At 42.1% G+C, this 14,058-nt stretch overlaps 1 protein-coding gene across 2 annotated transcripts; it reads right to left on the reverse strand.

The window, feature by feature from the left end:
* Nucleotides 1-3,205: 3,205 nt before the first annotated feature.
* vgll3 (vestigial-like family member 3) lies at nt 3,206-6,247 on the reverse strand. 2 transcript variants are annotated; one of them, XM_063214451.1, is made up of 4 exons: nt 5,954-6,247; nt 5,236-5,578; nt 4,243-4,827; nt 3,206-3,825 (listed from the first exon to the last, which is right to left on the reverse strand). In XM_063214451.1, the coding sequence occupies exons 1-4, from the start codon at nt 6,062-6,064 to the stop codon at nt 3,785-3,787; spliced, it is 1,080 nt and encodes a 359-aa protein (XP_063070521.1). In that variant the 5' UTR covers nt 6,065-6,247; the 3' UTR covers nt 3,206-3,784. The 2 variants fall into 2 exon arrangements, with proteins under 2 accessions (XP_063070521.1, XP_063070520.1); XM_063214450.1 differs by having other exon boundaries at nt 5,236-5,581.
* Nucleotides 6,248-14,058: the final 7,811 nt, after the last annotated feature.

The raw sequence follows: 14,058 nt of genomic DNA on the forward strand, positions 1-14,058 counted from the left end.
CAACATTTGCCCCCAACCCCCATTAGAATAGCTCAGATCTTGGAAAGGGCTGAGTCGAAAAATGCAGCTTCACCAGATACTGACAACTCAAGAGTAACGTGAGCAATACAGCAGCATATTGAAATCGGCAGAAGTTCTCCTTTAACATCTTGACATATGATTTCTGTAAAAGAAGGGGAGTGTTTTCTATTCAGCTTCCAATGGACCCTAATGCCTCTTTTCCACTTCCGGTTTTCTGGAAGGCCTACAGCTTGACACAGCGTGACTCGGCCACCACTTTTTGCTTTTCGATTGAGCTGTGTCGTGCCTATTCGAAAAGCAAAAAATGGTTGCCGAGTCGCACTGCGTCGAGCTATGTAGGCCTACCAGAAAACCAGTGGAAAACCAGTGGAAAAGAGGCATTATTTCAAATGTATTGGTAGCTTATATCATATCATTTGCTTTTAAGTTCTCATTCCATTTTCTCCCCCCTGTTCCAAAGTCAGGTGGCACAGCATAGTACTCAAGAAAACCGCCAATCACAGCATGTGTGTGGCCATAATAAAGCCCACCATGCCCCATTTAACACGGCGTACAAGGGTGTTGACACGCGCTGGCTGCAGAATACTGACTCTCTTTTAACTACAGTATCTAAACAGTGCCAGGAGAAGCGTGTTTCATCTCGGGCTGCTCGCATGAGGAAAGCAAATTAGTTTAAATTATTCCGGCAAATTGGAAGAGAAGTTGGCATATGGATGTGAGCAGAGTAGATTAGCTTTAGATGGAGCTACGGCTTGTTGTATGGCCGCCATATGCTCCGTTACCTTCCACTGACAAAAAAGCCCAAACAAATGTAAGAAAATAGCATTCCACATGCGGGCAGCTGGGTTTGTGTTGGTGATTGTTAGACTAATCATCCGCTCAATTACGCAGGAATGTGGATGAAAGTTGAGGCTGCAGGGAGACTGACTGTGGTTGGGTGGTGGGGTCTCCACAGTTTTGACAGCTCGACACACACAGACACATAGCACCTTATGGTTCAGATGACAATCTGGTCACCTGCTTATAAAGTTTCTGTAGCCTACTCTACCTTGCTACTTCACCACCAGTAAAACAGGCACTAAAATAGTGTTGTGATGTTTGTGAGCGAACTGATTCTTTTGAACGGCTCCTAAGTGTGAACGATGGGAACCGAATCACAGCTGGGGACACTCTTTTCCCTTTTTTATGTTCATTTTAAGCTTGTGGCCTTCAAGTGAGTACTTCAGTGTGAGAAAACACAAGTGTCTCAGCCTCAGAGAGTGGCAGGAACAGTCTTAAGAAGGAGGAGGATAGTCAGGTGTTGTTTGGACGGAATGAGCCAGAGCTGGATTCTTAAATGATATCTTCTTAACACTGAATAAATATATGAAGAGTTTATGTTAAACAGCGCATCTCCATTTTGTAGAATGTTGGAAAATTGACATTTTGTATTGGGCATTCCATTGCAAAAAGCATTTTATGTAGGTTTAAAAAGTATGTTCTCAGAATACTTGAATGGCAAGATATCACACATAGTTGATAGGACCTCTGAACAGTCCTTTCCAATAATAAAATGCAAAAGTCAAAAATGGTGGATACACCGTTTTGCAACGAATCCCTTCATATATACTGTAGAACGAGGCAGTTTTTGAACGGCTCTTTGAAAGGAACAAGCCACATCCTGTCAAAGAGCCATTAAATCCCATCTCTACTGTCAAAGTTCCATGATTTTTTTTCAAGCCCATACAGGAATTAATCAGGAATATTTTACTAAAATCTAACTCAATCTGAACCAATATGGAACTGAACAAGTACTGTAAATACAAATAGACTCATATCTGTCTATCTGTCTATCTGTCTATCTATCTATCTATCTATCTATCTATCTATCTATCTATCTATCTATCTATCTATCTATCTATCTATCTATCTATCTATCTATCTATCTATCTATCTATCTATCTATCATAAATGTATACTGTATCTACTGTACCACCCATAATACTTTGTCTTCTATCTCTTTCTCAAGAACACTGAATGACAACTGTGCGTGATAATGTGAATTGCTATTGCTATATTGCTACAGACTTATCACAGTGCAGAACATCCCTCAGGCTTGCTGCAAATTGAAGGTCAAATATTTTGTATAGGCCTACTGTACAGCCCAGTTGGCACCAACCACATTACAGTACACGGTTGTTATTTTCAACAAATGTGTGTATATACACTCACCGGCCACTCCATTAGGAACACCTCTCTAATGCTGGGTTGGACCCCCTTTTGCCTTCAGAACTGCCTGACCTGCCTACAACAAAACTCGGGTAGGCTGTGGTATTCCAACAAAGATACATTTGTACTAATATGCCCAAATTGTGCTAAGAAAATGTCCTTATGCCATTATATCCCCTGCCTGAAATGTTGATGTAAAGCAGGGTTGACCCATGTTTTCATGCTGTTGACGCCAAATTCGGACCGTTCTACCTGAGTGTTGCAGTAGATATCAAGAATCATCAGACCATTTTCCGATCTTCTAGTGCAGTTTATGGTGAGGCTGTGTAAATTGTTGGCTCATTTTCATGTTCTTAGCTGACAGGAGTGGCACCAAATGTGGTTTTCTGCAGCTATAGCCCATTTGCCTCAAGATTTGATGTGCTGTGTAATCAGGGATTCTCTTATGCATACCTCGGTTGTCATGAGTGTTTTTTTTTTTTTAACTTAATGTTGCCTTTGTATCAACCCAAACCAGTATGGCTATTCTTCTGACCTCTGCCATCAACAAGCCATTTTTGCCCACAGAATCACTGCTCACTGCATTTTTTTTTACTTTTTCGTACCATTCTTTGTAAACCCTAGAGATGGTTGTGCGTGAATATCTTAGTAGATCAGCCATTTCTGACATTCTCAAATCAGGCCCTTCGGCACCCACAGCCATGCCATGTTAAAAGTCATTTAAATAACCTTTCTTCCACATTATAATGCTCGGTTTGAACTCTATCAGATCATCTCTGCCATGTCTACATGCACAAATGCATTGAGTTGCCACCATGTGATTGGCTGATCAGAAATTTGTCTCAATGAACAGTTGTAACAGGTGTTCCTAATGTAGTGGCCGGTGAGTGTATATGGATTGAGATGAAATTGGAAAAATTTACCAGAAATTCATAAATCACAAAGAGATTCATCTGTAGAATCATTGCCAATAGAACTCAGCTATTTATTTCTAGTGTCAAACTTACAAAACTATCTCCCACATTGCCAGAACAATACAGGGTGCAACACATTCGATAAGAGCAATAATACAAATGTATATTACAGTTATTATATACACATAATTTACAGTCATGGTTATGTACAAATACAGATATAAAAAACATAAACCAGTCATTAACTGTCACATAAAAAGAATCGTTTTCAATAAAAGAAGGTTCTTTGAGCAGAACAAAATGTTACATCAGAGCAGTAGCACCCTGTTGGTAAAGGGTGTATCAACATTCTGTAGAAACGAGTTCCCAGTTCCCAGTTCCATGTCCTTCATTTGAAATGATGGGTGGGGGAAAGCTGTCTTCCTAGACTCGTTATCTACTGGATGGTGGCCTCTACCAAACCAGAGACTGATATCAGCCAGGGATTTTCACCCGGAACATTTCTGAGAGAGACATAGTATTGCCGTATTCTTACTGATGGAAACATATTCTTCAGTGTGACTTCATTCCTGGTAATACTGAATGTTCTGTTCAAAGGAACACGTAGGGCAGTACTCTAGGTGTTGATTTGATTCAGGAGTTCAGAACCAAACCGCTGCTTTGATTTTGTCCTGGTCCACATCTGCGTGCAGACAAGAAAGAAACATTGAGAAATACTGCTGCGCTCATGGTCAAATATTGACAGGAGACATTTTCAAAAACCAATTGGCTACACTTTTACTTCATACCGGCATCATATGCATGACATGACAGGGTCATCATAGTGTCAAAACAGAGTCACGACACAGTCATGCACGAATCATAAACATTATCACAATGTCATGGATGTTTTATGGCCATGAAAAGTTGACATTGTTAGGTTTGTCTTTGCCAATTAATGGCAACAACAATCATAAAATGTTTATGACACATCCTGAGTTATGACACCATTATGACACTGTAACGTCTATGCCTATGCCTATGACGCCGTCATCATGTTAAATGTTAACAACCAATCAAACACATTGACATTACACAGGAACTCTAAAACAACACTCACTTGTGTCGAGGGTATCCAATGAGCTTTGGAACGAGGTCTGCCAACTAGAGGGTTGCGTGGCGGTGGCGGTGGCGGCAGCTTCCAGGTCTGTTTTGGCGCCGTCCCTGGGGGGCGTGAGGCTGCAGGGTGAGCGGGTGGAGGAGGAGTGGAGGAGCAGCGGGCTGAAGCAGGACTCCAAGCTGGGGCCGTGAGGATGGGCTAACATGTGGGGGTGGGGGTGGGGGTGGTTGTGCGCGTGAGGATGGCGCGGGTGCACGTGATGATGATGATGGCTGTACAAGTCGTGCATGTGAGGGTGAGGGTAGCTAGCGCCACCAGCAGCAGCAGCCTGAGGGCTAAGGCCATAATGCCAGGAGTCAGGAAGGCCAACAGCAGGGGTCATGCTGAGCTGGTGCGGGAGGCTGTGCCCACTCCAGCCCGGGGTGCCCGTGGTGGCATCGGGCGAGTGAAAGGTGGCCGCCGTGGGGTAGTCCGGATGATGAACCGCGGAGAGGCAGGGGGAGGCCTGGGAGGAGTAGCCAGTGCTGGTCCACAACGGGGAAGGTATACTGCTCCCACAGTGAGCATCAGGCAGAGAGCCTCTTTCTGAAGCACAAGAAGGCGGTGGATGGACATTAGAAAACACAAGAACCTCTAATGCAGGTGTATAGAGGCTGGGCCGTTCACAAAGAAGCCTATGCATTTAGGTCATTAGGAAATGAAACAGAATAATGTCTTTAAGTACAAAAAACAGTGCTAGTTGTAGAGTTGTATTAAGTAGAAGTAGGCCTACAAGTAGGCCTACTCTTACATAGGCTATGTAAAACAGTAAGTGGTTTCATATTACATGGTTCCAACTTAGCTTTTTTCAACCTAAGTGTGGTAATTACATCTTTAGTATTTCTACTTCTACTTCTCTGGTTTGTTCTGTATCTCACTCTAAATAATTCATGTAGCGTTTATTTGGTATTTACTTAGGCAGAGAGAGATTTTTAAAAGCTGAAATGAAATCACCTCTCCATAGTGGTCCTGATGATGAAAACCGTGAGGCTGGTTTGGCATCGCTGGTAAAGGCACTCGTTTGACTCAGGGCACGGGAGAAGTGTTCGTCCACCACATCCCCAATGTTGCCCTGGAAGTAGGTGAACACCACGCACTTGGCGCTGAGGTATTCCGCCTCCGCTGGCGCTGGCTGGACACCTTTACCCAGCGATGAGCCAACTTCGGTTGACCCTCCTGGCACCTCCTCCTGTCTTGGACTCTCCTGTTGCTTCGGTGGCTGCCTCATCCCCTCAGCGCAGGGTGTGGGGAGGATACTGAAAGTAGATTCCTGCATCTTGTTGTAAGCACTGAGCGTCTTCTGTCAAGACAGAAAAAGAAGGGAGAAAAGTGTACACAGTATTAGTTAGTGTTAATATTAGTCGTGGAATTAGAAGGGTTCCTTTCTCTTTCAACATACAGCACCAAACATACCAGAGGACTTGGGTGACACAAATATTTAAATTGAGTGCAGATTGAATACTTCTGCCATCATGTCCCACCAACAATAACAAGGCTATTTTATTTAGGCTATAACGCAATCTAATACCAAACATTCAAAATAATTCAATCCGGTGATGTGCAAGGAGTTAAGATGACAGGTTTGAAGGTTTAATGGGTTACGCTGGCCACAAAATGTGGACGTAAAACGGATTTTAAAATAAATGTCATCGCTGCCCCTGTTGCCACAAACCTGTTGCTGGTACGCCGCCCTGTAGGCTGCCGCTGCCGCTGCTGTTGTCGCTGGCAAGTAATGGAGGGCTCCATAACTCTGGTGGTGATACATAACATCCAAACAGCTCATTGCAAGGAACTTAAAGTTTCGACAGGTACACAACTGCAAAAAAAAACGTCAAAGTTGTGCTCCTCATAGACAGGTAGACTCGTCGTTTCATCCTGACTATATACAACTGCTGGCAAACAAAGACATGGCGAATGAAAGGAAATATTAGCATGCAAACAAAAGTCACCGTTGGGGATCAACCACTCCGAGCTTACATATTGAAATTGAAGCGCAATTCGTCACTACTCCACGCGCCGCGTTCAGACATCTGGATTTTTGGTGCTGCGTCGATTGGACGAAAGTTTGCGGTTAGCTCGCTGATTGGTCATCTACAATGACACTGCAACACCCATGCCTGTCAGTGTTGCATCAACGGAGCGAGTACAGTAGTGCAACTCCTGGAATGCGGGAGTTTTCGCCCGAGTAGCCTACAAGCTCAAGCCAGACATTTCACTTCTAACTGCAGCGCGCAGGAGTTTCGTCTCTTCACGGTCTCCAGCTCCAGGGCCTGCGTCAAAATGGTTAGACTGGTAACTCAACTCAATGTCTTAACAGTTCCACACCTCACATTTTCCCCATGCTGCTACACCTTCCGCATACCACATACTACACACCAGTCTAACATAAAAAGTGGAGAATGCGTTAAAGCGCGTTTGCCTTCCTTGGAAGATTGACTAAGCAGGCAAGCTTCCTATTCCTAAATTGCGACAAAGCTGTAGGATGACTCTAAAGTTTAGTTTTTGGACTAATTCTGATTATCGTTAGGATGTTTATTATACCTACCAGGGCCGGTGACAGCTTTAACCGGGCTCAGGACAAAATCATCTGAAAGGGCCCCCCTACAATGTAATGGGGTCCCAATACAGGGTCTCCTCTTTCCCTGGCCCACTTGTCTTTCTACTGCGGGCTTTGCTGCCATCTGTTGTTGGCATCTAAGTTCTAGAAAACAATTTGCTGCTCTAGAAGTCATCATTATGACCGAGGAGATTTTGTCATCTGTGACAATGTGAACTGGTGTGAAAATCCCTTTAAAGGTGCACCATGTAAGATGGTGGCGCAGGGTGGCCAGAGTAGGTATTGCAACTATGCAGGTCACAAACTGTGCTGCCTATTGCCAAAATTTTTACCAATAATTTTAAAACAATATTTACTAGTGTGACCAAAGCACAGTAAGTTTTGCCACTAAAAATGACTTTTTCCTGGAAATTCAAAATGGCGGACCATGGAGAAGAGCCCCCTTTTCATGTAGGGCCTATGAAAAGTGCAATTTTCTCAGTAACATTGAATACTTAGAATTTGATGGTGGTGGTAAGTATTTGTTAGAAAGTTAACATTTGTGAATGGGCAATGGAAATGAACTACTAAAAATATTACACGGTGCACCTTTAAAAGACATCTATGAGATGTAATTTCATGTTGTGTTAAGGTGATTAACAAATGATGCTCTTAATCTTCAGTACAAGTACTTAAGTCAATGCATACAGTACATACTTGGCAATCTTCTGGTGAACCACATACAGTACACATCTGTTTATTTGTATTTTAACATCATCCTACCTAAAATATCCTCTATGCCCTAAAGCAGGGGTGTCAAACTCAGGCCGGGGGCCCGCTGAATCATTTATTTTTGGCTCGCGAGATCATTTCAAATGTGTATTATAGTTGGCCCACATACAACATAAATATATAGCGTATTAAGACTTGAACATGAAAATTCGTGCATCACAGGAATAAGACTGGGCCCAGGTCAGTGAAACAGCCCACATTCAAATACAACATAATATGTGCGGCACATTTGAACTATGATGGGAATATCTGTTTGTGAAATTTAGATACATGACTATTAAGTGTGTGTGTGTGCAAAATTTTAGTCAATTTTTCCATCCAGATTCTGATTTTGGACCTCTGTCAATTGGAATGTGACACCCCTGCCCTAAAGCAATCAGACAGAAGACACATTGGGGTGGATGTTACAAAATGCTCTGTGAACATGGTTGCATATTTTACTTTTTTAATTGCCAAAGTGATATACCGGTACTTTGTTAGTACATCAGATGAGCCATAGTAGACCCATGAATAAATAGTTGGATGCATCTGTCACTTTCATATCGTTTCACTTTGCACAAAGCGACACAATCAAAACATAGCTGTATTTATTCACATATTCTCTTTGAAAATAGCTGAGACATGCAGATGGAAACTTGAATAATTCAATGGAGCCAGCTCTGTTTGTGGGATAACTGGGGCACAAGCCTATTGGGCTCATAGGGGGCATAGGAGAACCCAAGTCAGGTAGTGCTGGGTGTAAAAAAACAGATTTATTCCTTCCCTATTGCAATGCATAGGACCTACTGATTAGTGATTGCCATTAACTTTTTAACTTACCGGCCATATTGGCTAGTGGTTTTACCAAGTCACTATTAAGCTATTCAGCTATTCGGCCGTTCAGCTATCCTTCAAGTCACAAATTTGATAGGCCTATTGTTTTTCACAAACAACAGAATATAGGCTACTCTGATATGCCATATCAAGCAATAAGCTCACAGCCAAATTGGCTAGTGACACTGAAATTACGGTATTACTAGCTACAGCTAAGTTTTACCAGCATGTGGCTGGTTGGCAGGTGCCAGTGTCAAGCCCTGCTACTGATCCATGATCCTTTCCAATTGTACATCGTGTTCGAACATTCAAAAAAGCAAACCATTTTCGGATGGCTGAATGGAGGATGGGCGAGCTGGTATATAGGGGAGTAGAGTCGCTGCACCAGACTAAAAAGGCTACTGAACAGAGGACTCTGTTGTACTGTGTAAACTTGTACTGTCTTGCCATCTGACCCCTAGTGGCCTCAAGAGGGATGTGTGCTACAGTACTTCCTCTGCTTCTCTCCATGTACAATACTGACACGAGGTCTCACTATCATCAGTCAAGCTAATTACCTAAATCTGCAAATGGAACCTCCACACACAGCCAACTACTATGATGAGTCTCTCAGTACTGTGAAAAGAAGGTGATTTGGGCTATATCTTCAACTTAACACATCAACAATCACTACATTTATATGATGTTTTTAATTACGGATTTATAATTCAGAATTAAATAGCTCCGCTGAGTTAACTTGGATCTCTCCTTTAATTCTGAGTTGAGAGGTTTTTACATGACGTTCTCAAAGCGGAATTAAGCTTTGTTCAGAATTAAAGTCAGTTAATTCTGAATTAAATGTCTTTTGTATATGTAGCAAATGAAAGAGAAGGCCTAACATCAGTGCTCCTCATAGCATATACAGACTGCTTTTCTGTATAGTATTGTGCTTGTGTAGTACTGTATTCTTTCCCCTCTTTAACAAACATGGCTTCTATCTTGGAAAAGTGTATGCTCGATACATGTCTCTGCCTGGGCAGAATTTATGCCGCCCATTCACAAATGTTACCTTTTTCATAAATATTTACCACCAAGTATTTCATTCTTACATGAAAAGGCTGAATTTCTCCTTTGTCTACCATTTTGAATGTCCAGAAATAAACACCTTTAGCTGCAAAAGTTACTGTAGTACTGTAGTAGATATTAGTTCATTATGTAGTAAGTAGTATTCATGAAAAGATCAAATCTGACAGTAGGCAGCACAGTGTCAATGAGCTGCATAGTTGCAATACCTACTCTTACCACCATCCTACACAATGCACATTTAGGTCCTCTATGAGACATTGGGATCTTCCCTGGAATGGAGTAGGTTGACTTATGTTTCCCCTATGTAATGCATACTTTTGTAATTTATAAATATTTTCTGAATGAACAAAACAGTCATGAACAATCCAAAGCACAGATCCAACTGGTTCATCCCATAGTACAGTGGTTCTTAACCTGGGGTGCGGGCACCCCCTGGCGGTGCGCCAGAGATTCCAGGGGGTGCACGGAATTTTGTTTGTGTAGAGGTTGTGACCATCATTACACTTGCAAACATTATAATTAGGCCAAATTAAGTCCAAATTAAACAAGTTTTGGTCCCCATTTGAAGTCATTCAGGTATTGATTCACGTCTCAAGTGAGAATCATTGTAATTAATCACTCATTTATCATTGTTTAGTGCATACACATGTAGAAGTTTGTGTTGGGGGTGCGCGGCTTGTCTTCGGCACAGGTAAGGGGGTGCGCTAAGAAAAAAAGGTTAAGAACCACTGCCATAGTAGACATGAGGAAGTCATTAGACGATGCTGCTTCTATCTAATGTGCCTGTAATGCAGTGAGTTATGAGAGGCATGCCTCATGTGCACAGAGCTGTACAGGTGTGTGATGACACCAGACAGGGTAATGTATTGCCACATCCAAATGCCATTACTGTGTATCGGTCGAGATCCACACAGAGTACATACAGTTTGCAGATGGCTGACTGAGCGTTGTGATGAAGTTGCAAATTGGGCTGAACCCAATTAAATACAAATTAGAGATGAAATTCTCGATATCTCCAAAGGTTGTCTCTGTTCTGTTCTGTGAAAATCATCTGCCGTGCCATTGATGCAAAATGTTTTGTAGGCCTATATTCACAAGAAAGATGAATTCTGACCTAAAGAAATGTAAAGGCGATTTTATATTTTATTTAATCTTTTGTAGGCCTACATTATAAACATGAAATGTTTAACTACACATACGCATCTCACAAACAAAACAATACAAAACATTCCTCACAATGACAGAAGGACTTGTGTTCTAGCAAAAATCTCTGGTATACAAAAATACAATAATCAGTTGAGTGATTGAAACACCTGGCATTATTATTATTCCAACGTGATATTTCTGATGGTGAAATGAGAAAAAATAATTCTATATTATATCCTGATAAGTCAGCATGGGTGATAATGTGGAATAACGAGTTGTTAGTAGCTAGTAATTATGTAGTGCACCACACAGCTGCACGCCCCGATCCCCCCAGACTAATTAAATCTCATATAAACTGCGCTCATAAAATTATGAAAAACAAAATGAATTTGCAGCTTATTGCGTCTGAGCCACAGGGCATTTTTGGTGCAGTATAGCAGCGCTATAACAAACCTGTGGTAGCAGGTGACGGATAGTATAATTAAGCTATTTAAAATATCTTGTTGCCTGATTGCTTCATGAGGTATCGTAGAACAATTATCGGACAATAGTGAAGCGGACAGTTTGCAGATGTGCTGCAGACATTGATAAGAGCATGAGAACAGTAACATATAAAGAAAGCCTTCTCAAGGATGGATTACTGTGCGGGCATATCGGGCCCACGCCCAGGGGCCCAAGAGCCAAGGGGGCCCTGAAGCCAAAGCCTCTACAAGCGCTACAGAAAAAACCACTTCATTATTGGCCTATATTGCATATATGCTCTGCTATTGTGTTAAAATTGCACTTTTAACTACTATATTGTCCCATTTCTGCAGGGGAGGAACAAACCCCATCAACAAAGGCTCTAACATAGTGTTTCTCAACGGGGGCGCTACAGCCCCCCAGGGGGCATTGGGGAGACCTAGGGGGCGTTGATAAGGATGCAGCTGAGTGGGGGCGGGGCTTAGTTCCCATTGAGGGGCATTAGTTCATTTTTCATCATTTTTTAAGTGGACGTTGGGAGGCATATGATGAGGTCAAGGGGGAGTTGGGAGGCTTATCACGAGGTCAAATGGGTGCTTGTTCAAAAAAGTTTGAGAACCACTGCTCTAACATCTTCTTCAATAACCCAAATCTTTTAGAACCTCATGATTCCATCGAGGGGTCTACTGATCTATCTTGCTCTATTTTTCTATAGCCTACCATTTAAAAAAAAATGCAGTGTTTCCTTTCCATGCCAGTGTGTTGTCCAGTTTTAAACCAAGATATACAGATTATAACATGAATGATCTTTTTTAATTGGCTTTTGTCATTCAATCTTTAGCAGAATCTTAACAACCCTCTTGAATCCCCAAGTAGCTGAAACAAAGACATTCATAATGGTGCATCTCTTGATTCAAAAAGATTTCAGAGGGACACCCAGTGGCACATCAAAAAAATAATTTCTTGCTTTAATCTGAGATATTCCCCATGACAAATGAGAAAATGTCTCTTCCCATGTTTAATAGACTACCTGCTGTGGATACCATCCCACATAAGGGCTCAGTTCAATGGACAGCGTTAATTACTCTCACCAGTTAGTTATGACATTGTATCATCGTCACATTCAAATTTGCACAGCAATTGCCCAGTGTCAATTATAAAGGGCTTTTCTTCAGTTAAAATGCCGTTCACAGAGCGGCAATAGACAGTGGAACTTTGTATGCTAATGTGTAACCTTTACTTTTTGCAGTATTAACACGCCGACTTAGTATTTATCTGTGGCATCTCTTAACAGGAAAAAAAAAAGTTCTGGGATAATGTGGACTACATAATTATAGTGTGAATATAAATGAGTCCGGATATCCGTGCGGCACTAAAAAGGGGTCCTTGAACTTGAACAAATATCCACTTTCAGCTCCCGTCTGCTTCTCGCCTCACACAAGTCTCAGTGTAGCCGATACTTTATTGATCCCACAGGAAATTAAGCGGTGAATGGAAGGAGGGAAAATACAGCATATGAATGAAGGAAAATGCACAGTGTAAACATAAAACGTAATACACATTTCTCTATTTTTATTTCCCTGCCCTCTGTGACATCGGGCACTATATGAGTTTATACAGCCAAGCAGCATGTTATAGAATGCTTATCGGTAACAACATGCATGGAATTCTGTAAAATTTGGATCTCGTCAGTCACTCAGCAGTTAGCTTTTTGTGGAAAAAAGAGCAATACAAGCAGGGAAGCCGACAAGGAGTGACAAAGGGGCCAGTTGTCCTGGGCCCTGGAAGATGGATGGTCCATAATAGGGACTCATCACATTGAATGCATTGAGTGGGGGGCCCTTTCAGATGACTTCATCCTGGGCCCAGGCACAGCTGTCAGCGGGCCTGAATACAAGACAGCCTTTCGTTTTGCAGAGTAAATAGAGATGCACAGTATCTGTGTCTTTCTACACTTCTGTCTCCTTCACACATTTTCTTGAGGCCAAAAAAACTAGGGTGACAGACAGTGAAGCTGTCCAGGGCGTCTCATGTCCCCAATAGCAGAACTTGTCCTAGCACTGCCCTTCCTGTTTAATGGCTTTAATTCCCAACCCAAATAGATCTCATTTGCTACACTTGAGTAATATATGCTTCCCACTAACCCACGGGCTGAAATCGTACCCAATGTTGGAATGTCAGGAGGACCATTCAGCTTTTCATTTTAACACTCCACTGCCAGACACGAACTGGGTAGGCAGGGCAAGGCAGTTTCTTAGTTATATAGCACATTTCAAGGCAGCCAAATGTGTGTGCTTCATAAAAAAAACTAAAGAATAATTGCATGAAGAATTTAAAGATTTAAGAAGTGAAATGAATGAAAATATGCACCCTGCATTTAGTGAAAAAAAAAATAAAAGAAAAAAAGATCAGCATAAAATGATGGAGAAATAAAAAAAAGATTAAAACAGGGCTTGAAATTCACTATGGCCCTGGCAGCAGTGCAGGCATCTTAAGCCAGTAGATGAAGGGATAGTGAAGCATGATGTACAGTATTATTCTCTGTATTGCACGAGCTGTGCGCACAAACCCTGTGTGCACGAACACTGTGTGTGTGTGTGTGTGTGTGTGTGTGTGTGTGTGTGTGTGTGTGTGTGTGTGTGTGTGTGTGTGTGTGTGTGTGTGTGTGTGTGTGTGTGTGTGTGTGTGCATGTATGTGCGTGTGTGCATACGTGCATACATGCATGTGTTTCTGTCTTCATGAGTATGTACGTGTATAGGTATGCTTAGCATGGATACCCGAGACAGGGCTGACATGACAACAGGCTAAGTCAATGGCAGTGATAATGTATCATTACTCATAGTTCCCTGGTGTCTCCCTGCGTGCCGCTGTGACAGAGGATGGTCCTGAGTCCTTATGCTTCCCAGGGGCCACTGCAATGGAGCCAGTCACTCAATATATTACAGAGCAGCTCCTCTTCTAG

This window comes from Engraulis encrasicolus, chromosome 13 (assembly GCF_034702125.1).
Source record: "Engraulis encrasicolus isolate BLACKSEA-1 chromosome 13, IST_EnEncr_1.0, whole genome shotgun sequence".
NCBI classification, from domain to species: domain Eukaryota; kingdom Metazoa; phylum Chordata; class Actinopteri; order Clupeiformes; family Engraulidae; genus Engraulis; species Engraulis encrasicolus.

Bases quoted from the DNA above. Each gene is read 5' to 3' on its own strand.
- vgll3 (XM_063214450.1), bottom strand. From the start codon at position 6,064: ATGAGCTGTTTGGATGTTATGTATCACCACCAGAGTTATGGAGCCCTC. The intron at 5,582-5,953 runs GTTTGTGGCAAC...CTGTCTTGACAG, and splicing joins GGGCGGCGTACCAGCAACAG to AAGACGCTCAGTGCTTACAA. The intron at 4,828-5,235 runs GTGATTTCATTT...CTTGTGCTTCAG, and splicing joins ATCAGGACCACTATGGAGAG to AAAGAGGCTCTCTGCCTGAT.